This window comes from Pseudomyrmex gracilis, unplaced genomic scaffold (genome assembly GCF_002006095.1).
Source record: "Pseudomyrmex gracilis isolate BER0280 unplaced genomic scaffold, ASM200609v1 scaffold_59, whole genome shotgun sequence".
Lineage (NCBI taxonomy): Eukaryota > Metazoa > Arthropoda > Insecta > Hymenoptera > Formicidae > Pseudomyrmex > Pseudomyrmex gracilis.
The window spans coordinates 557,498-582,994 of NW_018020643.1; the positions used below are offsets into that span (position 1 = coordinate 557,498).

At 34.3% G+C, this 25,497-nt stretch overlaps 3 protein-coding genes across 7 annotated transcripts; 1 reads left to right on the forward strand and 2 right to left on the reverse strand.

Moving 5' to 3' along the window:
* Positions 1-409: 409 nt before the first annotated feature.
* LOC109854066 (RNA-binding protein squid-like) lies at positions 410-7,162 on the reverse strand. 2 transcript variants are annotated; one of them, XM_020426784.1, is made up of 9 exons: positions 6,871-7,162; positions 3,723-3,763; positions 3,481-3,608; positions 3,130-3,276; positions 2,914-3,045; positions 2,492-2,753; positions 2,135-2,206; positions 1,131-1,241; positions 410-848 (listed from the first exon to the last, which is right to left on the reverse strand). In XM_020426784.1, exons 1-8 carry the CDS (start codon positions 7,014-7,016, stop codon positions 1,177-1,179), a joined length of 993 nt encoding a protein of 330 aa, XP_020282373.1. In that variant the 5' UTR covers positions 7,017-7,162; the 3' UTR covers positions 410-848; positions 1,131-1,176. The 2 variants fall into 2 exon arrangements, with proteins under 2 accessions (XP_020282373.1, XP_020282374.1); XM_020426785.1 differs by lacking the exon at positions 2,135-2,206 and having other exon boundaries at positions 6,871-7,160.
* A 1,668-nt stretch (positions 7,163-8,830) lies between these two features.
* On the forward strand, positions 8,831-15,461 carry LOC109854104 (Fanconi anemia group I protein homolog). The gene is made up of 22 exons (XM_020426882.1): positions 8,831-9,248; positions 9,326-9,609; positions 9,690-9,857; positions 9,926-10,143; positions 10,227-10,423; positions 10,496-10,632; positions 10,777-10,997; positions 11,145-11,494; positions 11,568-11,697; positions 11,786-12,093; positions 12,169-12,360; positions 12,424-12,584; positions 12,663-12,839; positions 13,033-13,187; positions 13,277-13,473; positions 13,585-13,752; positions 13,833-14,007; positions 14,102-14,318; positions 14,416-14,488; positions 14,556-14,696; positions 14,786-14,884; positions 14,958-15,461. Exons 1-22 carry the CDS (start codon positions 9,165-9,167, stop codon positions 15,183-15,185), a joined length of 4,080 nt encoding a protein of 1,359 aa, XP_020282471.1. The 5' UTR covers positions 8,831-9,164; the 3' UTR covers positions 15,186-15,461.
* Positions 15,461-17,016, reverse strand: LOC109854105 (U4/U6.U5 small nuclear ribonucleoprotein 27 kDa protein). Of its 4 annotated transcripts, none has more exons than XM_020426887.1 (4): positions 16,944-17,016; positions 16,278-16,385; positions 16,028-16,209; positions 15,461-15,910 (listed from the first exon to the last, which is right to left on the reverse strand). In XM_020426887.1, exons 2-4 carry the CDS (start codon positions 16,382-16,384, stop codon positions 15,714-15,716), a joined length of 486 nt encoding a protein of 161 aa, XP_020282476.1. In that variant the 5' UTR covers position 16,385; positions 16,944-17,016; the 3' UTR covers positions 15,461-15,713. The 4 variants fall into 4 exon arrangements, with proteins under 4 accessions (XP_020282476.1, XP_020282473.1, XP_020282475.1 ...); XM_020426884.1 differs by having other exon boundaries at positions 16,865-16,951; XM_020426886.1 differs by lacking the exon at positions 16,944-17,016 and adding an exon at positions 16,746-16,937.
* Between the last annotated feature and the right edge of the window lie 8,481 nt (positions 17,017-25,497).

The window sequence follows — 25,497 nt, forward strand, 5'->3', positions numbered from 1 at the left end:
GAAAAGTTCGATTAAATTTTAAATATGTACGGTAGAAGTGTTTTTTGTGTGTACACACCTTGATAAGAGTTAATGAGTGATGAATATCGAATATAGCAGATATAGTTGAAGATTTATATGATAATGGCCAGACAAAGAAAATGACAAAATAACGAAGAGCTGCCAGTTTTTTAATCAAACCGTCAAATTTAAGATTTTATTCTGCTGAATGCAGTCAAACGTTTTTAAAATCTAAATATAAACCAATACGTAAAGTGAAAAGAATTTAAAACAAGTATGAAAAATTACAAAAAAAAAAGTTTATCAATAAAATCTTGTATCTTCAATTACACTCAGATATCGAAAATTACAAAAGAGGATTAGATACGTGCGTGTGACTCTTAAAAAACAAAAAAAAACACGACACAGATCTTTTTCTAATCGGGCACATACACGTGCTTACATTTTATTTTATACAACTATCCTTATTTCACTTTATCGTACGGCAACATTTCTTGTAAGACTGATACTGTTGGATACTTCACGTTTTGCTCTGTATTACAATCGGAATCTAAGTGGCAATTTTATATGCTTGCTTTTCTACCGCAAACACACTGTTAAAAAGGAGATAAATGACACGAATTCGTACTGCAAACGGCAGAAAGGAAAGCATATAGACACGGAATAATAAATCGGAGTTAAATATAAAACGAAATTGTACTGCTGTTTCCATCGTAGCTTTTCGTGATTGATTTGGTAGCAGCAGTTGATCACATTGTCCAAAAATTGTCGAAATTCTTGCTAGGAGAGGCGTGGCTTAATGGAATGATGACTGGACGAATGAAGAGATCGGTAGTGAGGAAGAATATCTACAAAAAAAAGTAGACTATAATTTTGTAAATATAAATTATACTTCAAAATATATCAGTCAAGTCATGAAATACGCGAAATAAACAGAAAACAAAATAAACCACCATATCAGGCTTTCTCACAAAATAAAAATAAAGGTCACAATGTTAATATATTTATGAAATAAGAAAAAATACAATGAAAAGTGATAATATTTCAGCTCAAGAAAAATCGCGAAAAATTGATTATCAAACGCATTAAAAAATAAACGCAAAATATACAATTTAGAAATAATAGTGTACCAGATTACGGCGCGAATTGCACTGCGATCGCGGATGGGAATTTTCGTTAATACGGTTGATGCCTTTGATTTTGACGTCCTCCACCTCTTTGCTTTCCGTAGCCCGAACCTCCTGAAACAATACCGATATCTTATTAGTTTTCTTTTCGTCTAACATAACTGTACAAAAAAATTATCTACTACATTTACATACTACACTTATATAGTATAATATTACATGTGCATATATATACATATATATTTACATATAAATGTATATACATATACACATATATATATATGTATTTACAGAGTGTCTAACAATTACTTTAACAGCTCTCGTAGGCAGATAGAAGGAGTAAAACTGAGTCGAAAAGTCTTGAACTTGAAGTCTGCCTACGAGAGCTGTTAAAGTAATTGTCGGACATCCTGTATATGCAAATAAATAACACATAATACACACATGAATCGATTGTGTGATATAATGTACATTTCAATGAACTGACATACGCTGCTAAAATATAACAAAATACTACGAAAAAAGATACTGCTACACAGATATACATAAATGTAAGAACAAAGAGGCTACAGGCTAAGGTAGTAAGCTGCACACTATTTAAATTCGTGTTCTTTCTTTCGATAAGCATCTCTCTCTGAGAGTCTAGTATATCTCTTTTGTGTTACTCTAATAAACAAACATGAATTTATAAGGACGACACACACAAAAATATGAACCATTAAATCAAAATTTCTTTTTAAAGCAATACTTTAACGTTTTTACAATTATTTTTATTGATATTTACAGGTTAAAGTATGTTATATTTATTAAATTTATCTTGACTAGAAGTCAAAAGAATAAATTGCGTCTATTGTACGGTTAAAAAAGGAGTTATAAAGGATGGATGCAATTCTAGCGGCGGCAAAGCGTTAAAAACTAGACTAGATATACTAGACATACTAGATAGAAAGAGAGAAAACAAAATAAAATAAGTAATAAAGTATATCAAGGAACGCTGTAATGCGTACCTTTACCGCGTACACCACCACGCCCGCCTGCGTAGCCACCTTCGTAATTACCACCGCCATAGCCATAGCCATCTGCGTTTCATGAAACACATGGTACAATGGAGTCAGCACCCGCACGTATCATTGAAATTTCAATTCAAATATAAGACAAAAAAGAAATAAAGAATGAAGTACCACCGCAAATGAAAACCCGAGTTGGATCAATAAAAATTTTATTTCGAGAAAACTAATCAAGAATACTCCAAAGATACTTGTCAGGATACTAACAGTTTTATGACCTTACATAAAAGTACCTCTCCCTTATTTTTGTTCGAATTTAATTTGTACGTATATGTTACCGTGACCAAAGATAATCACCTCCATATCCACTGTAATCGTAACCACCGTATCCACCATAACCGCCGCCGTAGTAATCATATCCTCCGTAACCGTCATAACCGCCGCCATATCCACCTTGGCCATAACCGCCGCCATAACCGCCCCCGTATCCTTGTCCCCAACCACCTTGACCACCAAATCCGCGACCTCGGCCGCCTCGAGCACCTCTTCCTCTCCCCATCATGCCTCCACGCATTCCGCCCATGCCATCCAATTTTGGTGTCGCCTTTTTCACATCAACCTGTTCGACAGAAAGAAAATCAACAAATTATATTTATCTTCTTAAAGCGGTCAATTATGCATTAAAATATATTAAAAATTTAGCAATTATTTTTATTAGTAGATGAAAGATTTAATTAAATTATTGAAAGAGGTTTTCATGAAAGGTTTAATTAAATTACTGCTTTTCCATTAATTGTCTGTTTTGGCGTCTTCAGTAACTCATTAACCACTTGTTCAGATTCAAATGTAATAAAGCAGAAACCTTTTCGTTGATTCTTTGTCTTATCAAATGGCATCTCCACTTCGACAATCTAGAAAAACATTGCACGATAATTAATTTTTTGTTTATGTGTGTTGTATATATTTCTAAGTATATATATTTTAAAAATATTTACATTTCCGAACTGTGAGAAGAAATTTTTGATGTCGTCGTCTGAAAGTTCTGTAGACAGACCACCAACAAAAATCTTACCATGTCTAGCTTTCGCCTTCTTCGGATCGACTTTTTTATTGTTAATGATGTGATCTCCAGCTGACATAATCTACAATAAACAGATAATAGCATACACGTGACATTTATATGTCTATTTAAAACACAAAAAATTTTGTTTTACATTAGTACTAGTGATTTTGTTACATTAGTAATAGTATTTTGTTACATTAATAATAGTAATTTTGTTTTAGATTAGTTTTAAATTAGTAGATTTTTTGTTTTAGATTAGTCATTAGAACGAATTATGAATTACTTTATCAAGTGCTTCCGCTTTAGCAAACACGATAAAAGCAAATCCTCTCGATCTTCCCGTATTAGGATCAGTTTTGACATTAATACTTTCAATGTCGCCATATGTGCTGAAATGTTCTCTTAGTTCCTCTGAAATAAAGAAAAAGTAGAGATAAAAATAATGCCTATATGGATTTCTGGTATGGATTATATGAAATACAACTTTAATAATCGGAAATCAAAGTTAGGAATCAAATTGCTTACTGTCTGTAGTTTCCCAACTGAGTCCTCCGACAAATAATTTTCTGTAAACAATAAACAAAAATAGTTATAAAATAAGTATAATAGAGAGCAACGCTTATTGCCCTAACTTTTCAGCCGCTAGTGCGGTGCTACGCGATTGTGGTATTACTAATTTTATTGAAATTTTGCAGGCACACAATGTTAAAATAAAAGAAAGATAGAAATGGAAATTGAATGTGCCTGTTAATCATATAGAGTCCTGATTACTTCCGGTCAACCTGCAAAGCAATGGAACTAATTTATTTTACCAAAGAAAGAACAGAGATTTTTCTAAAATATTGTAGTATTAATTATCAAGTTAATTGCTTTTGTGATTTTAAAGAACTTATAATATTATCATTCTTCTCTGTGCAAATCAAAATCTACTTAACAAAGCAATTGATGATCCACGATGCTTTCTGCAAAAAGCACTGCAAAAACTTTCGATATATTTATAAAAGCACTATTACAATTAAATGATTTATTTTAAAAAAATATATAAATTGCAGCAGAAAATAAAAATTCCAAGTGCAGCATCAATCACAATGTAGATGTTTTGTCACTCCCACATATAGATTTGGAAAAATAAACCTGTTCCTTTTGCATGAGACTAAATATAGTTATTCTGACAGTAAAGCGATATAAAAAGTTATAAAATACCATATCCCTAGAACAAATGTGAACTCTGATAAAAATTAAAAAAAGAAAAAAAAAAGAAAAAAAAACGTACGTTATTATATAAAATTACACACACAGTTGTGCTACGCAAGAGCGTAGTGTAATTGAAGTTACGGAGAGACGGCAGTTTTGCGCATCACACAGGTAACTCGATTTGAACAGCATAAAAGTTTTGTGAAAAATTATTAAAGGAAAGTTTTAGAAAAAAAGTACATATAAATATGTTTGTGTGTATGTGTGTGTAGTGTAATAGAAATAAACGCTTCAAAGAGAGCAAAATACTGTTACAACGATGATCCAAATAAGCTACAACTCCAGTTGATATACAGCTGCCCCTAAAGAAAATATAAATAATTTCTCTAAGGTCACAAATATATCCCGATTATTAATTGGCCCAAATTAGTGGCACGTGGTAGATTGACTGCAACTCTATATTGGAAAGCTAAAAAAATTAATTTCCATGTTACAACAGATTAATATCGGTCACTGCACTGATTTTGCTCTGTTATTATTTCTCATTCTTTTTTTTTTATTTTTTTTATTTTTTTTTATTCGATTTCTTTCTAAACAACGTTCTGCATTACATCAGACATTTGTATATATGCATACATACATAGATCTTTTATCTTACAATTCTCACGTTCATCAAGAAGGCTTACATTACACATGACTCTCGAGTCTTGAGATACATTTTCGTACATTTTTGCATTTGAATAAGAAGCTGCAATATATATACATTTTGCTGTTTTTCTATTTTTCCCTTAACTTTTTCCGGCGGTTTGTGTTTAGTCTGTACTTATATTATCAATATATTTTGTCGTATCATCTAATACGATGATAAATACCATGGGTACCAGTCACTCGCCGGTATCTGTAGTCAGGTCAGGTCACAGTAAGCCAGTTGTAAGCAGCCCGCCATAATCGCACTGGGACGTTTGCCACCTGCAGACCAAGTCACAGAAACTGTGTTAATGGCGTTCAGGAGCCTATCGAAGATATTTGCATGGGCCCTAGTGTCTCTGTGCATTTGTTCATGCCCAAATAATCCAAATCACATTTGAATCACCGGAAATTACTCTACTCTGTATTATCCAGCAGGCAAGTATGTGTCGCTGCGACACATATTTGATCTCAAGTAACATTTGACTCGACTTGACTCCAGCACTTTCGTGTTGTGACGCAACATGATGGACTTGAGAACTCGATGTTCGATTGCTCACAATAATTCTGACCCCAAAGTTCACAAGGCTTCGTAGTTCAATTCAGAGATCCCAGACAAGCATTGGGTGCATTTGTCAATCGTTTTGAGCAATTGGCTAATCAGAATTTGACTGTAAACTATACTGTGAATAAGGATAACTTTCTTGCAACTGATCAATGTCACAATAAATATGGATTTTTTTAAAATTATATTCTACAAAAAAAATACAATACAAATGTTATTCTTATTGAACATATATATAGTTATATATAGATCTACATATACATACAAACTTTATCAATGATGAAATTGTGACTGCCCTCCAATAATTATACAACTAGAAAAGAGTTAATTGGCTAAGTAAAGAACAGAAAGAAATTTACAAAAAAAGTTAAGAAGCTTGAGACAGGTAAGGTACATACTTTACAATTGTAGAACATACATATCCTTATATATGTATATAATAGTATAAATATATAAAAAGTATGTTATATATAGTTACCTTATTTCATTTTTATGTATAAAAATATTAAATATTTCGAACAGATTTACTGAAGTACGTTATATAGACTGAATAAATTGTTTAATAATTTCACAGTTTTATTAGCTCATATATGTATATATATATATATATACTGTATAAAAAAATATAACTCGGTTATAGAGTATATCTCTTGTACGTTACTGGGAATAGCTGTAAAGTGACATTAGATTTGTTCGGCATCGTGTACTCCGAATTTGAAAGTAAAGGAAAATAATGAAACAATGTTTACACGAAAAATAGCCGAAAACTTTATTGTAAGAGCTGAAAAAAATCGCAGAGTACACACGACGCAGACAAATCTTTTTTCGGGGAAAAACATCGCAAAAAAAAAAACTCGTCTCGCACGATGCGACATAATAACAAATACCAGATCTGGAGACAAAAAAGAAATGCACGGTGAGTTCGCTGCGGCTGACTAAAGATCGAATAATCGCGCGAGAAGGCAATTTGCAGCTAGTGCGTACCCGATGTGAACGGATTACGTTTCGCTCGATCTTCGCCATTTTGTTCGACCCGTGTCAAAGGCAAAGAGCCCGCCGAAGGGGACGCCGAGCGAATTCGCGGGAAACGTCGTTACAAAATGTGACTTCGCTCGAGTCGCAATTGCGTTGTTAGGCCCAAAAAACGTGCGCGGGAAACGATTTAACCGTTTAACGGCATCGTTATCGGGGATTTTACAAGAGAAAAACGAAAGAGAGAAATCGTACCTGTCTTCCTGCGAATCCTGGCCATTCTCTACGGCGTCGCCGCCGCCACCACCGCCGGTACCCGCGCTTTCGGCCTCGCCATTTTTCTCAAAATTTTGCTCCGCTACGTCTTCACTGAAATCCTTGTTCTCTTGTTGATCTGCCATTGTTTATACACTCTCGCAGTGTAACGACAGGCGGGAAGATCGAGAAAATAGAAAAATTACCACCCGCGCTATACCGGTCTTGCACGCGATGAGATAAACCACGAACGTGCGTGAAGAAAGAGATACCGGCCGCGTGACGGCGTCAGTATGTCTTTCGGTGCTTCCCCCTTCAGAAAGGAATGCGAACTGTTCGAGACAAAAAAGTAGAACATAGATAGGTCACCTTTCGCTGCGTTCAACTTGGCAGTCGCAACGCTCATGGAATTATTTTATCCTTGTTTTTCGTCGAAAGGTAAACAGAGATAAAAAAAAAAACGCTCACAAGCGTTGCGATCAAATGGAATGCAGCTTCTATAGAATTTTTCACGACGTCGAAACGTTAGAAATCCGTTTAGTGCTCGAACAAAGAAACTTGCACGTACATAATCTGTCAAACAAATATATAAATATCAGCTAAAATACATATGTACATTAGTTTCAGAAGCAACTAACACTGATAGCAGACTCTGTCAAAAACTGACAGGTGTTAGACAAACACTTTGCGTACACAACGCGTCAATGAATCGCGGAATAGGCGTGGGGATCGGGGGGCAAGCGGGGCGGTTGCTCGCATAGACGTATAATATGTAGACTGCGCGTTCCCTACCTTTGCCATGTTAAGAAAATGTCTTCAACATGGAGAGAGAGACAGCTGGTGTTGAATAGTAGCCTCATCTTTGTCTAGCGAAGTAGTGGGGAAAATGATAGACAGAGAAAGAGTTACTATTCAAAGTATGTTGTCTCTCTCAACGTTGAAGACATCTTTTCAGCCAAACGCGCAGTCTATATATTATACGTCTATGGTTGCTCGTAGCGCCAACCTTAGACCATATATACTTATAGACACGGCTTCAGACAACTATCTTGAAGCAAAGATAATATCATCTACATGACGTCACATGTGGGCAAAGCAAAGGCGCGTTTATAGACGGCTTCAGATAACCGCCTTGAAGATAAGATAATATCATCTACGAGGCCGCGTTTAGCCATTGCTGAAATGCCCACATGTGACGTCACGTAGATGATATTATCTTTGCTTCACCTCGACTCGTGGATTCATATCTACAGGCCGTGTCTATAAGTATATATGGTCTAAGGCGCCAACGAGCGCCGTGCTCTAGATAAGATAAAAGTATCTTATCTAGGGTGTGTTTCAAAATTCACTGCCAGCGCTAAAGATCTATAGTTTAAATCACATGTATTATACAATTCTAGCACTGGTTAGCGTGCTGGCAGTAAATTTGGAACACAGCCCTAGATACTTTTACCTGTGTTAAGTCATTCAGTCACTCAGCATTAATATTATCTAGATAAGATAATCATTCAGTCACTCAGCAATTGCTGAGCGCTGATTTCTGCTGAACGCAGTCATTCTTTACTTTTCGTTGTTTTTTTGTCTTGGACTGTACTCGTATAAATTTCAACCAATCAGCGACGACGAAACAAAGACAGAAATCCTAGTTGTGATCAGAGAGAAACCTGAGAGCGGCCATCCAAATGTAATTTTTTACGACGGTTTCAGCCGCTGGTTTTAGCCGTATTTCCACAAAAGTGGAACTCAAAGGCCGTTCTACATTAAACGCAAGTCACAGATCTCGTGGAATTGACCAATTGCAGAGTCAAATCAGCCAATCGACCAACGTGATTGATCAGTTCCACGAGATCTGCCACTTGCGTTTAATGTAGAACGGCCTTTGAGTTCCACTTTTGTGGAAATACGGCTAAAACCAGCGGCTGAAACCGTCGTAAAAAATTACAATAGGATGGCCGCTCTCAGGTTTCTCTCTGGTATACGAAAGTTTTTCAAGAATTACACCCGTTTTCACCATCTCCGATTAACTTAATCGGCGATTAAGTATCAGTCGTGATTGGTCTAGTCTGCTAAACGATTCATGCGAATTGGCAATTCCAATGGAATAATCGGCCGATTAAGTTAATCGGAGATGGTGAAAACAGGCGTTAAGGTCCTGCTGTGGCAAAAGCGGGAAATATTGGTCAAAGATCAAAAGAGAGTGAAGATATAAACAGTGGACCAGTCAAATGCACGTGTTGTTTTCGATAAAAGTTAATCATTAAACAAATAGAATATATTGCATTGTTAATTCAAAAATGAGCGCAGAACTTAATGATGTGTTAAATCAGAATGATAAGAAGCAGCTGATGAAATTTGTGCAGGAAGCATCAACTGACGAAGTAAGTAATATATTGTATTTATGGGAATATGACATAAAAGTAAGACAATTGTTAATAAATTAAATAATTTTTTTTAGCTTGTAAAAATAGTATCCAATCGAATTTCCGATCCAGATGGTTTTAAAATATTGGATGAGATATTGCAAATATGCTCAGAATCTGAAAAACTATATGCAAAGAGATTGAAGTTAGTGGAATCTACCTTGAAAACATTAGCCAAATCCAAAGTTACCATCAGTTATGCAAATGATATTGTAAATCGAATAGTTGTAGACTTTCCTAATTATCCAAAAGTGCACTTAGTTAAATTAGTAGATTTTTCCATTGCCAATATATGCAACAATGATGATGAATTTAGGAGGTATGTAAAGAAAGATTAATTTTTATCTTTAACACAATCACTTCTTATGTGATTTATTGAGTTTGTTGAATATATTTCAGCTGGAAAGATCTACTTCCTGTTTTGTTAGAAGTATTGGAAGAAGAAAAATATATAAATCATATGAACGGTGAAGTTTCTGGGCCTAAATATAAGTCTATCATTGTTAACAACATTTGTAACAGTGAGTGGGACACTGAAATTATGCCTTCATTAGCAAGAATGTTTAGGTAAATAATCTTGTGTAGATTTTAATAAAAAAAATACAGAGTTATCATCTTATAATGATTCTTTGTAGAGATATATCTTTAGAAAAAGATGATCATGCTACAGTAATCACAGTATTCTGTGCAAAACTGCAGAATATGCCTCTTGAAGAACTACCTCCATTTGTACATCAATCATTGAGATTATGTTCTAATCAAGAAAGTAAACTTCTTTTAGAAGCATTACGCAGATATTTTACAATTCGATATTCACAAGCTAATTCTGACTCTGATACTTTTGAAACAATAGGTAAGAAAATACAATTCAAATAATATTTTAAAGTCTATACGCAAAGTCTGAAAATTTCAACCTTAATGTTCATCCAATCACAGATATAATAAATCCCAAGGAAGTACAAAATATTGAAAGTACAATATTATACCACATATATCAAGCTGCCCAGTTGAATCATCAACTAATAAAAGACTACATTAAATATTTTAAAAATGTTTCTCAGGTTCCTGAAGTTATTTTGGAACCTTTTATGCTTTCTGTATTGCTCACAGTTGCTTCTATTGATGAAGAACAGGTGATGTAATTAATACATTACAACTTACAAATTTAAAATACTGCTTTAATAATTATCGTATTTGTATTATAGATTTTTGAAATGCTCCGAACAGTCATCAGCAAACAGAACGAAATTGATGACAAAAGAAAGAACAGTGCATGGTTGAGAAAACTAATCCTTGAGTCTTGTAATATAATGACTATAATAGGAAACGTTATTAATACGAGGTAAATCTGCAACACACGTCTATTGATTATAAATAATTGTTAATATATATTTGTATTTTTTTACTTTATATTTTAACTATAAACATAATGTATAAAACAAAAAATACTATGTGTATTTACCACCACTTAACTTTTTAACAATAGTAATACAGATCGTCATTTAGTGCTGAAAGGATTGGTAGATCTCGCGTTTGTTCTTATGGCTGTAGAGAATAAATCAAAGACAGGTTTACATCCTTTGTGGCAGATAGGTTTGAAAATACTTCAGAAAATTATGAGAAAACATCATGAAACGGTTCCAACTATATTTCAAACTTTAATTGATAAAATAATCGCAGGTGGATCGTGTATCTCTCAATATACTAGTAAGTTTTTTTTAAATAGCCCTTTTTATATTAGACTTTTAATCTCTATATTATTATATTGTATCATAAATATGTGATTGATATTTATTTCGCATGTGATTATTCACAGTTTTTGGATTAGCAACAATTGCTACATTTTATTTGCAGACTGCTTAACGTACATGTGTCGTAAATTAACGATTCTTGTATTGGACCATCAGAATTCCGTAATGACTCTTTTCGAACAAATCTCGTTTATACCCGGAGAAGGCGCTATTTTTATAGTTTCTGCGATATTTCCATTGATACAAGCTTCTGCCGATATAAGAAATCATGTGATATTAACATTGAGAAAAGCTCTGTACAGAAAGGGCACGCTCAATCGACAAGTTGCAGTTAGCGGTATTTTGGAAATGTTGAGAAATCTAAAGATACATTCTTTGAGCGGTCTCGCGATGACCTCGAGTCAGCAACATTCGTCATCAACTTGCACGAGTACCACATCTATTTTGACTCAGGTTTATCAATTGTGTGTCATCATACGTCAAGAAACTTACAGCTTTATAAAATTATATTCTGTATGTTTTGCAGGTAACATTAGAGAGAGGAAGTCAAGTAACGTCGACTTCGGGATACAATAAATCTTTGTGTTATGATATACTGGGCATTTTAAAGAGATGTTTCACACACGAGTGCGAAGTTCGATTACATTTATACAATGGTATGCAAAATTAATAAAATTGTTGTGCAGTTTATTTTAAATTAAAAAAAGAATTATTTTTTCATCTATTTTATGTACGATCGTCTAGGTTTGTATGAAGCCGTGTTAAAAAATGTCGAGATAGCAGAATACATCTTAGACATGTTGCTACCTCACTTTAAGATATATTTCGAGGCAGACGAGAATATCGTCATACCAGTTAAATTAGACTTGTGCACAGTTATGCAAGGAGACGAAATTGTAGTGCAAGAACCTCTACCGGAGCTAATATCTATTCTGCAAAAGATTTATATCAAGTCGGCTCTTATGAAATCGTCCCTTGTAGACGAGTTGGCTGTGATCTTGGAAAGTCTCTGCAGACGGATGACGCAACTTGATGTAGAACATTTAAATCTGGTATGTTTAAAAAAAGATTAGAAACTCGAAATATATTGTCCACAATTATTTGATTCTCAAATTTTTTCTCTATAGGATGACAAACTTGATGTCAACAATACTAACATCAAAACTCAAGAAAAAGTGCAGAACGTTCTATTAGCAATCAAAATTTACGAAGCTCTTATGTCCTTCAGAATCGGCGGCTGGTCTGTCAATTGTTCAGATACTGCTCAAAGTATCAAAAGTTTATTCAAAGGATATACAAGATTGGTTGAAGTTATCAAGGTAATAAAAAAAAAAAAATTATGCTCTATATGTTTAGGACATAAAACATATTTATTTCCATAGGATGCTTCAAAGATTAAAAAGGGAAAAGGCAAAGGTAAAAAAACACAAAACGATACGAATAACACGGTTATAAAGAAAGCTGGCCGACCAAGCAATATAAAATTACCGCCTAGCATTATGGATCTGTCTGCAGTGTGCAAAAGTCTATCTCTTTTTTATTTGTGAGTATCTTTTAATTATGTAATTAAGTGTGATTAAAACCGATTAAGTGTACTCATCAAGTGATTCTATTATAATAGGAAATCCGTTCCTTGGGCAACTGCAGATCAAGTAGCCATGTTGGTAGAATACCAAGAATTTTATCATTATATTTTACGAACACTGCTGCAGATCTTGCAGAATGTTAAAGGTTTAACGGAATACAATTTACGGAAGCATAAAGAACAACACATGAAAATTTATTTTGAAATTGGAAGGTAAAAAACTCACATAATTAAAAGAGAAAGGAAAGAGGAACATGTAACCGGACGGATAAAAAACAAATCTTACTTTGCAGATGTCTTGTAGAAAAACCTTCTAGGTCTATATGTTCCTTCTTTAAAGTGTAATATCTATGTTTCTATAAATTAAAAAGTTTCTAAAACTTATTTTTTCTTTCTACTATTGCAGATTATTGTACGATCACGTTGTATTGAATTTAAAGAACGTTCTCGATACTGACGAGCAAGGCACTATATTAGCGTTGGATTGCTTCAAAGAATTGTGTTGTCTAATGTGCACGTATTTTCCGTCGGAATTATCGCAGTTTCTCGATGCTATTGTTTGTAAGTGTGCTTAAAATATTTTTTAAGTAAAAATATTCATTTTCTTATATGTATTGTAATATCTTAAATATATATGATTTTTTCTACAGCTACTAGAGCATCTCAATCGAAAAGTCTTAATGAACAATTGGCGAGTGTAACTGCTACTTTAAGAGCGAGTTTTAAAACGTTCTTTAGTGAAAAGGATGAACACGAAGAAAATTCTAAAAAAATACTTAGCGTGTTGTTGGATATTATACGTCAGCTAACGCAAGAATTCAATTTTTCCGAAATGAATGGAGATGAAGTTAGTATTCTTTACTACCGATGTAATTAGTCTATTTTTTTTTTTTAATTTTGATAAGTATTGAATATAAGAAATATCAAATATTAAGTAAAATATTTATATTTGATTAAGATATTTGATACAATGATGAAGTTTACACAATTGGAAAATATGGATCCACAAGCTTCTTTAACCATTTTTCAAATCTTGTTATGGATAGAAGAGAGGAACAAAGAATATGGAGAGTTGTTAATTGATATCTCTGTCGCGTTGTGCGATAAACTTGGTAGCATCGACAAAGTACGTACATACAGAATATTTAACTTTTTATGTAAGAGTATAAAAAGTGTTCGTTAAATATGTATTTGCAAAATGTGTAGGCTGACGCGTCGGAAAATAATAAATTCAAAATTATCCATGAAGATATAGCAGCGCAGCTTTATAATTTGGTAAACACGTGGGTGAAAGAAAAGTTGGACAATGTATCTTGGCTGTTAATGCGTCTTAAAGCTGAACAAAATATAGCTTGCCTACCTGGTTCAGATCTCGAAGAACGTACGTTCAATGTTTTATTCTCTCGTATTTTTTTTTTTTTTTTTGACTTAACGTTAACTGTTTTTCAATAATAATAAAAAGATTTTCTATGCAGATCAAGAAAAATTGAAAACACAAGAACGCAGTCTGTGCAGACAATTGTCACACATTATACAAATACTTTGCATTTTAACCAACATCGCTATTAAACCAGGACCATCCACAGATTCTATGTTCAAAAATTTACAAGTAGTATACAATGTACTTAGCACTCTTACAAAATATTTTTATGGAAAATCGAGTAAACAAAACCCGGCGTTTCAATCAGTCAAGTAAATATCATATAGGAATCTTTTATGCATTTTACACACACATATTGTTCGATGTTTTTAGAACATTTATATTATATTTATTTTAATGTAATTTTAGATTTATTCAAGTGATTCAATCGGCAGGAAAACCATTAAGATCTGGATTTTATAACTTGATAACACATACTGAGGTAGAGTAAAATGAAAGATTTGTTTTATTTAATTGTAAAACTATATGTACGTTTATATTATATTCAGGAGAACCAAACTCCGAAGCCAAAAGCTGATTCGCATATACAAAGGAACAAGATTCTTAAGGAAACCAAGACTATACCTCTTGTGATATATGAAATCGAACAATTTCATAAGGAAGTGTTAGCACTTGATAAAAAAACTGGCGTAAGTTACAACACTGTTAAACAATAGTATCCTGTTCTAGAAAAGAGGTGAATTCATATTAACAAGGACGACTGTATGTTTAAATTTAGGTTCCACTTGAAAGATATATAAAACATAGCATAACGCGAGATTTTCGTATAAAAAATACAGAATTGGCTGAAGCACTCGAAAAAATGGATATAAGCATGGTACGAATATAGATTAAAATTATATATAAGGTTTCATTTTTTATTTTCTATAATTTTTCAATATTGCAAACAGTTGGACACACAGAAGTCTCGTCGCAGTAATGATGTATCCAATTCAGAAATAGATGCAAATACATCTGTAGATTCTCCTGTGAAAGAGTCATCTTCAAAAAAGTCTAAAGTAAGTGATGTGCTTATGGAATCTCCTACAAAATCATCGTCGCAACACTCTAAAGTAAGTGATGTATTTATGGACTCTCCTACGAAATCACCGCCTTCGAAACGATCTCGAAGATCTTGAAAACATGATAAAAATATTTTATAAAGATCTATATGTATAAAAAAAAAAAAAAACATTTATAGAGATCTATATAAGCCTTATGTTTGTACGTTATAAATTTTTCACAAACTTAGGATAAAATTTGTTTTATTTGTAATTTTCTTATTGGTTTTACATTTGCTGAAATATCTTATAAGATAGTTTATATAATTGCTAGTAAGGAATATAAAAATTTAACACTTTTGTATTAAATATAAATATGTTATATTGTGTTATATTCTATTTTTTTTATATATGTGACATACGCGACAAGTTATTTTAATTATCACATTAATCAAATAAGTATTATATAGTTATTATTATTACACTTAAAATCATACGAGTTTTTCATACAAGTCATACAAAAGTTTACTAATTTGTACTGAAAATTAATATAGATGAATAAATGGAACAAATCGAAATATAAAATATATATTTTGAAAAATTGAAGAAACTTTTGTTCAATCTCACAAAATAATTTCTGCCACTTAAATTTGTATTAAAGAGAAGTTATGCAACAAAATCCAAAGGCCTGTTGAAGCCACCCTTCCTGTTCATGTATTGTCTGTACTTTCTTTTCAAAATGACGTGAACTGCACCTACATCGTTTCCCTCTACTTTTTTACCTTTAGTCGTATCGAAATCACAAAATCCCATCACTCTCATCATTTCTTGTTCTTCTGGTGTCTTGCCTTGAAGATCAGCTTCTATAATATTAAAACAGAAAGAGAGACCATTATTGTATACATTATATTTTATAATTTTCTAATATTATATAAATCATTCTCTTCTTTTTATAGATCATCTACAAAATTATTTGATACCTGTGATAACAGGTCGTTCATTTGCAGGTTTTGATTTGGCTTTATGATTTGCTCTCTCACGCGATCTATCGCGTTCTCTTGATTTAGATCTAGTATATGATCTCCTATGTCTATCTCTCTCGCGTTCTCGTTCTCTGTCTCGTTCTCTATCTCTTGATTTTACTCTGTCTCGCTCTACAGATCTACAAAACCATATTTAATATATAATAATAGCGCTACGTTTATAAATTTCAATTATATTTAGATATACCTTCGTCTTCTTTCTCGTGACCGTCGTCTTCGTCGATCTCTGTCGCGATCTCGATCTCGGGATCGATCCCTTCGTCTTCCCGGCGATGGTGTGCGACTTCGTCCCATTCTGAAAAAATGCGTAGTTTGAAACAAATGACATAAAGCTTTCGTACGCTTGTTTGCAACATAAATAATTTACATTTACAAGAAAATTACTAACATCTTGGAAAAAGTAAGTAAGAAATAAAGAGTAAATAAAAGTTTGTACAAGTGTTGTTTTTGCAAAACAAAGATTATCACATCTCTACCGCAGACTAAACATATTGCTTTCATTAATTGTAAACAAAGTTAAACTAAAAACTTTAAGTAGTCTTTAATTTCATCACGCTTTCATACTTACATCACTTTCTAGATTTTTGCTAATATTAAAAAACTAATTAAGAACTTTTAAATCATAGATCATAGATGAGAGGTTTGTTTAACTTGCCGTCAGTTTCACCTAAAGGCTTTTTAATATTATCTTTAAGTCATAAAGGAAATACTTCATTTAACATGTCTTCAACTCTAACTCCAACTACTTTTATTAACATACTTTTTTTAACATACTTTTTTAACATTACTTTCTGAATCTTTCTTTAAATCATAATAGGTTAGATTAGGTTATAGTATATCGATTGGTACAAACAGGTTGATTGGTTTGGTGCAGTTGTGGCTCAGTGAACCATTTATGCTAGTCCATACGCCATTCTATGTCACATAATTTCTGGTTAGGAGCGCAGCTCCAATAAGAATTGTGGAGCGTAGTAATGTGTAAAGCCTATGTCACACTACGGATTTGGATTGAGATTGGATTGGAATTTGGCCAATCAGAGCGAAGATCAGTAAACTTGGGATTGGTTTTCTTTCTTCTGATTGGTCAAATTCCAATTCAATCTCAATTCCAATCCGTAGTGTGACATAGGCTTAAGAGCGCAGTTCTAATAATAATTGTAGAGCGGAGTAATGTAGGGGTGGAGTTGTGTAGGGAAATTGATATAGGAATGGATTGAGATTGAATGGCTAATGAGAGAATGTTTATCTCATGTAACGTAAAGGAGTTGTATATGGATTAGATGGATAATTTTTCACACGGGCAACAAACGAAAGCAAAGCATGCATAGCACCGATGTCATCGGAAAAGGCTATGGTAGCCGCGTCGTATGATGGACTAAAGCCATTATGAAAGAGATCTAAGACTAGGAGAGATCTGATGAATCTAAGATTTTAATATTTCTGTTTATACGCATTCGGCAATTTTGTATAAAAACAGAGGCATTGAAATCCTATAGTTGAACTGTAACAGTTCCGGCATAATTAAGTTAACAGTTATTACCCGCATAAACAAGGCCTAAACAAGGTCTTATTTGCCCGCATAAACCAGGTCTAACTCTTTACCACTACAATTGCAAAAAAAAGTGATACTAGAAATATTGTGAATGCAAAGAAAAGTAGATACTGTTAGTTTTCTGTTCAATATGGTTGCTATGCATTCGAAAAATGATTCAGCGCTGGATAGTATACTATTTGGACTAGAAAATGGAATAGGAAGGTATAAAATGTTACGCGCGGCGGTAATCGCGTATGTGTCGCGGAAGCCGCGTGAACGGCGCGACTGTTTGTTGGGCGACTCGCGAGTTTATTTAAAAAGAATTGCAACGGAGAGCTGTCACGTTGCGCTTCGACGATTCGTCCTGATACAATTTGTATTCTGATATCGTTTGTATTCTGAGTGGTAATAGAGTGTTTTGAGAGAGAAACTGCGCTTCTTCTTCGCCGCGAACGCGCGCGTGAATCTCAGTGACCGGCGATATCTCACTTCAGCGAGCGTAACAATATATATAATGTGCAATATAATTTCTAACAATGTGTGTGTGTATGTATGTACAATGCATATTTCATCTAAGAATAGTTTATAACAGATACTCTTCTTTGAGACAAGACAACAGTTTATAACAAAGCTCTCTTTCACGTTATTACAACGATAACATTATATTACATGATACACAAAGTACATTGTGGTTATTCTAGAAATAGAATTAGAGAAGCTTGCAAGCTTGAAAATCAATTTTATAGTTTTAGTAAATTTCTGCGGTGATAAATTCCAGAACCTTAACTTCATCCTATAGATGGAAATTTGTACATCACGAGCAAATACAGGCTATTAAACTTCCAAACTGAATATCATAACACGTGGCTCTCACGTCGTTGAAAAATTCGTTCTAAAGCAACAATCTTAGAACATTATTAAGAGTTAATTAATTATTTAAATTTAAATTTTATCTACCACTTGTCAACTGTAATTTTGTCCGCAGATAATTAAAAAAAAATTTTAATTAAATTGAAAAGTTAAAACAAACATTTATATCAATGAAATTTTTATTTTAACGTCATATAAAATTTGTTTGTTTTATTACTGCAACAGTTTATTTATTTATCTTTTTAAATTTATTTTATATTCCGCACGCGTTTTATATTGTTTTCGGAAGTGCCAAAGCGAATGATTATTTTATATTCGCGATTGTTTGTAAAAGTACAATATATTACTTAAAATATTGTTTGCAATTTGATAGGACAGTAGACAATTGGATAAATCTCGGAATTATCGATGGCGTTCGTTATCCATTACCAATCATGGTATTTGTTGAAAAAAATGCACGCAAAGAATGGATGTTCGACCGCTATGATAAATTGCTGAACAATTTGTACGACTGGTTTCCCGCTGCTGTCACAGATTACGATAACGAAAGAAAACTCTGGACCGTTCTCACATTGGATGGTCTTAAACGAAAATTCCGTCTGCTCAGGATATACGTTCGGTTCTATGCGGAAGATCCCAAAAAATTTGCACGGAGAGTGGCGTCTGCCGTTAAAGAAAGACAAATCGCTTTAACCACTATTAAGTTAATTTATATACATTTCAAGAAAGCGGAATTTTAACTCAAAGGTTTTGAGCAAAAAGTAAATAGTTTTTTTTTTTTTTTTTTTTTTTTTTCAAAAAGACAGACAAAATATATAAAGTTGTTAAAATTATCTTAATTTTATAATACATTTTGTATATGTGTGTGTAAATAAGAGTTATACATCTTGCGAGGTAATTACGTTTTCCAGCGTCATTACTTAGAATGCAGAAGAGAGAGTGCTTTTAACTTCTTAATCTCAGACTTCAGATAAAAGTAAAACTTGTCGAGTTTCTTCTTCTTTCTATTATGACAAAATTTTAAACTTTTTTAAGTCATGAGAGAAAATACACTCTCCTGGATTGTTTTTTTACATGTTTATATTTTTTGTTTGCCAGAATATAAAAACTATAACAAGTTAAGAATCGAGCACTAAGTACTCCAGAATAACATTCCGTTTTTATTAAAATCTTTCCTTCTTTCTCTCCTCTGATTTTTATTTATCTCGCGCGGAATAATGATCAATATTTACTATTTATATCCGAAGCGTCAAGTTACATCTAGTAAAATATATATGACGAAAAAATAACGGGAGGTGATAAAAATGCACCCAAAATTCCGAATAAACCACGTGCCTCATAATGTAAACATGGAATATTTTAGCATAATAGTTTTGAGATCCTTGTGGTAATTTCTTTTTGTTTTTTTGCGATGTGTGAATTCGTATAATTATATGTAGATATCACTTTTATTTGGACTTGCATGCCGGTAGAGAGTACGCCGACGCCGGATGAAAAGCAGCAGGAAAACATAATCCTCTCTCTCTGCCACCTGACGAGGTTTCATGAAATGCGACTCGAAAAATCTTTCTAATGTAGGGTAGCACACAAGCGTCTCTATTACTTGCGTCATTTAATTACCGATCTTTTGACGACGCGACATTCAGTTAATGAATGAAATCGTGCTGGACTATCGGCGTGTGATGTGCTATCTTACGTGGAGATGTCTCATGGAGAAACAACCGGAAATGTTTGATTTCATTGCGCGGACGGAAACTGATGCCCCGCGAGATACCGAGGCACCAGAAACGACGAAAATTGTGCACAGGGATTTCGAGGTGTGTGTAGAGAAACGCGTCTGCGTTCGCTCGCTGCGTATAAACGCATTTCACGCGCGTTTTTCAACTTTAATCAAAGGGATCATTGTAGGAAAAAAAAATTTTTTTTCACCATACGGTGTTGTATGTCAACGGCGGAGGTGTGCGAGGCGATGAAATGCGTGGCTGTCGAATGCGTTTACGTATCGAATATGGATCTTTTCATTTCGAATTACGGAAAATCGACGTATCTGTCGGAATTCGAGTCGCAGCAGTACCAGGAGACCGGCATAGCGATAAAATATTTGAGAGACACGTGATTGAAAAAAGTCACGCAATCGGTCAGACTGTGTCTAAGAGACGTCGGTAACGAATTTGATTTCGAGCAAAAAGATTACGTACAAATAAAACAAAATTGAAGCGGTTTACGGATCTCGTTACTCATCGAATGCAGGTACTGTGAGACTGGTTACAAAATATAAGGTATTACAAAACGTTATAAAACGTGAAATACTTGAAATATTGAAATAAGAGCATACGGAAATCACAAGGAATGCGATCTCGTGTAATCAATAAGATGTTATTGACATTCTTTACTTGAACGTAATATTTTCTTCGTTGACGCAGAAATGCGCTTCGGAATCTCGTGAAAAGATCGATTGCTTTGAACTTAGAAATGTTGGAAACCCCAGCACTCTGTGCGTTAAAAGCAAATGAAGATTTCGTATCGGGGGAACGATATCTCGTGAACACACAATTTAGATCCTCGCTGAATCTCGTCTTCAATATTGATATCACGATAAATGAAAATTCTGTTGGATATTCGACAGATCTCGAATCATTTGAGGTGAAGAACATCCAATTGTATATTTTTTTTTGTATAAAAACGTGTATTTGGAAATTGATTTGATTGATTTTCAGGAAGTTATTGTAACCATTCTGGATTATTCCGTAAGACAATGTCAACAAATTGAACAATTTCATCCCTTCTTGTCGCCCACTTTGAATTTTCCAAAGGAGTTGTATCTCAATTCGATCGGCTTACTGGAAGTTTGCCAAGACCGTCCGAGACCGTCTGAGAACCGCTTATCAGAAGTCAATAATCTCCCTTAGGGCGTATGCGAGCGAGTATAGACAGTATTTAGGAATTTACAAATTAGACGTCGAGAAATGCGTGGAGTTAGTTCCGAATTCCGTCCGAAAAAAAAATCCATTTGATCAGCTTTACAGACAAAAACGAGAATGCGCGTTGGAATATAAAAACACAAAGTTTAATCTTTTTTTTTTTTGCGGAGATTTCAACAACGCAGACCACACCGTTGCGGGAATCAAGGACGAGATATCTTCTCACTTGAGGATGAAATCGATTCTCGAGCTTGAGCTACCGCCGAAGGACATCGTTATCGGGCCTTTCCGGGTGAACATCAGTTCTCTGCGAACAGTCCCTTAATACAGAAACGGCATGACTGCTGCACGAAATTGCTCATCATGTTCGCTACCAGCCTGAGGGCGCAGATCGAGGTTGTATTAACTGATTATATGCAGATCACAGTAAAGCTGAGAGCAACGCCGCGCAATGTCGAAGATTTATTTGAGAAACGGGATTGGATAAGATCCGTGCCGGAGACTGTGAAAACTCTTGACGAAATTGTTACAGAAACAAAAGCACGAGTACGATATCCTTGATTATTTTCGATGAAATTTGTCCGACGAGAACTTTGAAGCTAAATGGCAAGCCATTCGGTTTCCCCGCCAAATACAGTCGCTAGTGAGAATCCGTTAATTGGCCCTTTGTGCGCCGAATCTTTATTTCGAAAATACAATACAAACGAAATGTCGACAATTCTTAAGTATTTATTGAATAATTGTTGTATTGTTTTATATATTTTTTTAATTAACACGTTAAGTTAGAAAAACTTTGTGCATTAATCGCAGATGAACGAGACTGCGGAACGTTTTACTATCGAGCGCGAAAAATTCCACAAGATACAAGTGCAGGATGAAATTCTGTTATTCGAAAAAATTGCCGCTCTCGCGGGGAATGTTACGAACGTAGTATTGCAGACAGATGTTAATAAAGTACACGAGATGGCCATAGAGGTGAAGAGAATTTGGAAATTGATGAGGGAATGTCAAGAATCAGCGTTATTACTGAACAAACGGCAGAAATTACTCGGTACAGACGTTGTGCTTTACAAACAATTGAACGAGCTGATGAAGGAATTCGAGCCGTATCAGACCTTATGGGTTACCGCATCTGGTAATTATATTGTCAGTGAAAGACGAGACGTGTATTGACATGAAAATAACAAAACTACGGAGAGATTTTTTTCAATGGAACTCGAGCATAAAGTCTCATTACAATTGAATTTATGCCGTTTTTATACGCTTATTTACAAAATGTTTGTGAATTTGAAACTGTAACGCGAGGAGCGAAAAACATAAGAATCTGGTCTCTATCACAATATATACTTTTATACATTTTTTTTATCGACAAATTAACGATAAAATTAAGAACTCATGTAGTTTCAAACTAACAAAAATGAAGAATTTAAATCCGTAAATACGAACCGATGCAAACTGATTGTTCGCGCATATACGAGATGCAAAATAAACATTCTATATGAAATCAAGAATTGAAATTTCAACTCGTATAACCATGTGTATTAAAATTTTCTATTAAAAATATAGATATATGTACGTACATATTTACTTCGCACAAACATCTGTGTTGTCTCGTATTTACCGGTTTAAATTCTTCATTTTACTGTTACTGTTTTGTTATTTTTTGAAACACACACAGAGTGGCTAAAATGGCAAGAGCTGTGGATGAACAGCTTTTTAATCAATGTCGACACGGATAAAATGAAAACTTTGATTAACGCGATATGCACAAATCTATGTCGCACTGTTTAAAAGCACTGGAAGAGAATCCAAGTAAATTGAGATATTTTTCTTGAAATTTTTATCGAGTGTGTCTCGTTTTTTTAATACAAATCACACATAACGGAGAAACTACCTTTCGTCGACGTACGAAAATGTGTTTTTTGTAGAAATAGCTGCCATAGCGCTCGTTGTAAAAAAACAAATTGATGCGTTCGAGCCTTGCGTCGGTGTGATGAAAGTCTTGCGAGATCCGGGAATGAAGACGCGACACTTTGAAGAATTTAGCGCGCAAACTAGTTTGTCGATAGCACTTACGCCAACTTTGACTTTTAAGAACTTGCTTGTTCAGGGCATAATGAACTACGAAGAAATAGTAAAATCTGTTGCGAGTGCCGCGGCGAAGGAATATTCGATAGAGCGCGCGCTGAGAATAAAATGCTGACCGAGTGGAAAACAATCGCGATGGAAGTTATCCCGTACAAAAATACGAGTGTGCCAAAAATTCAATAGTTTTTGTACATTTTTTAACGTTTTTAACAAATCCCGAATAAAAAACCACAATTTTATATTTAATATTTTCTACTTTTTTACATTCTCTCTCTTGACGCATTTCCAGCAACTTTCATCATGAAAATCTCCGACGAGATTGCCAATTTGTTGGACGACGATATATTTAACATTCGGCAAATTAGCTCGAGTTTTGCCAGTGCGATCTTTAAGAGCCAAATCGACGAGTGGGAGATTAAATTGCGATTAATTCAGGATGTGTGTGTGTGTGTGTGTGTGTGTGTGATTGAGTTGTAGATGGAAGTGCAAAAGTAAGTTTTTGTTCGCGTTTTCATTCTCTATGCCTAGAAATTAGTTAATTGGCGTATTAATTGGCGATAACATGCAGACAGTGGATGTCCTTAGAGCCGATATTCTCATCTGATGATATTAATCGACAACTGCCCGTGGAAACGCGAAAATTTCACATAATTGAACGTGACTGGCGAAGAATTATGCAAAACGCATACGATAGCCCATATGTATGTCAAACAAAATTTAATTACTCGCTATCGCGCTCGATTCTTCGACCCACGAACGGGAAGCGTTCGTCAAAAATTCTAAATAAAATGTTTGTTTAACTGAAAATGATTTCGTCGTTCGAAAAACATGTTTCATACTAAATTAAATTTACTTCGAATTTAAAAAATATTTTTTATACGAGAAAACAAACGCAGTTGTGTGTTTTTTTCTTTTATTATTTCGTGCGTGTGTTGTTAGTATTTTTTTTTTTTTTTTTTTTTTTTTTTTACGGTAAATGTAAAATCGTAAACCTTCGTGGAAAAAATAATTAAATGGTTTATCTCTTCTTGTGTTTCGTTAAATAGCGCGTTTCAAAAATAACATATATGCAAAGTATACACGCGCGCATTTTAGCAGATTGGTAGCAATTAATTGTTTCTCTTCGTGAAATTTTTTTTTCTTTTGAGACGATGTATTCGACTATTTGTTTACAACAAAATTTACACATTTACTGAATATCTATATACAAATACATATAGAATATCCGATCTCGGAACTTACGTCACACTTTCCAATCCGCAGATAATTACAACGTGCGCGGACAAGACGTTGTTACAGCGTCTGAAGGATTGTCTGTTAATCTGGAAATCATTCTGAAGGGTTTATCCGATTACCTGGAAACCAAACGAATGGTTTTCTCGCGTTTCTTCTTCCTGAGCGACAGCGAGCTGTTAGAGATTATCAGTCCAAGTACGTTCAGACGGTGCAACCATATCTGAAGAAGTGCTTTGAGAATATGAGAGAATTGAGGTTTTGAAGATGATCTTGAGATAACGAAGATGTATTCTATCGAATACGAGGAGGTCGCATTACGACCGCCAATCTATCCCGAGGGAAATGTCGAGGACTGGCTGGGGATGGTCGAGGTGACGATGCGTAACACCCTGTGAGAAATCATCGGCGAGTCTCTTCACGTAGTGGAAACGACATCGCGAAAGAAGTGGGTGTACATGTGGCCGGGTCAGGTTGTCGTCTGCGGCGGACAGACATACTGGACAGCTCACGTAGAAGAGGGGATTAGAAACGACACACTACGCGCGCGCTTTTTACAGTTTGACGTTGCAGCAAGTACGTGCGAATATTCAGATTCGTCTTTGTAAAATACACGAGACAAGAGATTTGCAAATCATGTAGTTTTTCTTCTGATTTTCATTGTGAATGAGATTTTCATTGCGTTTATATCCGGCTTGTAAAAAAGCCGTTGGCAACACATCGTAATTGAGAATATTAAAAAGAGCGCGTCTGTTTTTCTC

Coding starts and splice junctions, on each gene's coding strand:
- LOC109854105 (XM_020426884.1), bottom strand. Junction 16,210..16,277: donor TCACGAGAAAGAAGACGAAG/GTATATCTAAAT, acceptor ATGGTTTTGTAG/ATCTGTAGAGCGAGACAGAG. Junction 15,911..16,027: donor TGAACGACCTGTTATCACAG/GTATCAAATAAT, acceptor TTAATATTATAG/AAGCTGATCTTCAAGGCAAG.
- LOC109854104 (XM_020426882.1), top strand. CDS start 9,165: ATGAGCGCAGAACTTAATGATGTGTTAAATCAGAATGATAAGAAGCAG. Junction 10,998..11,144: donor GTGTATCTCTCAATATACTA/GTAAGTTTTTTT, acceptor TTTTATTTGCAG/ACTGCTTAACGTACATGTGT. Junction 13,753..13,832: donor AACTTGGTAGCATCGACAAA/GTACGTACATAC, acceptor CAAAATGTGTAG/GCTGACGCGTCGGAAAATAA.
- LOC109854066 (XM_020426784.1), bottom strand. CDS start 7,016: ATGGCAGATCAACAAGAGAACAAGGATTTCAGTGAAGACGTAGCGGAG. Junction 3,764..6,870: donor CAGGATTCGCAGGAAGACAG/GTACGATTTCTC, acceptor TATTGTTTACAG/AAAATTATTTGTCGGAGGAC. Junction 2,754..2,913: donor AGACAATTAATGGAAAAGCA/GTAATTTAATTA, acceptor TCTGTCGAACAG/GTTGATGTGAAAAAGGCGAC.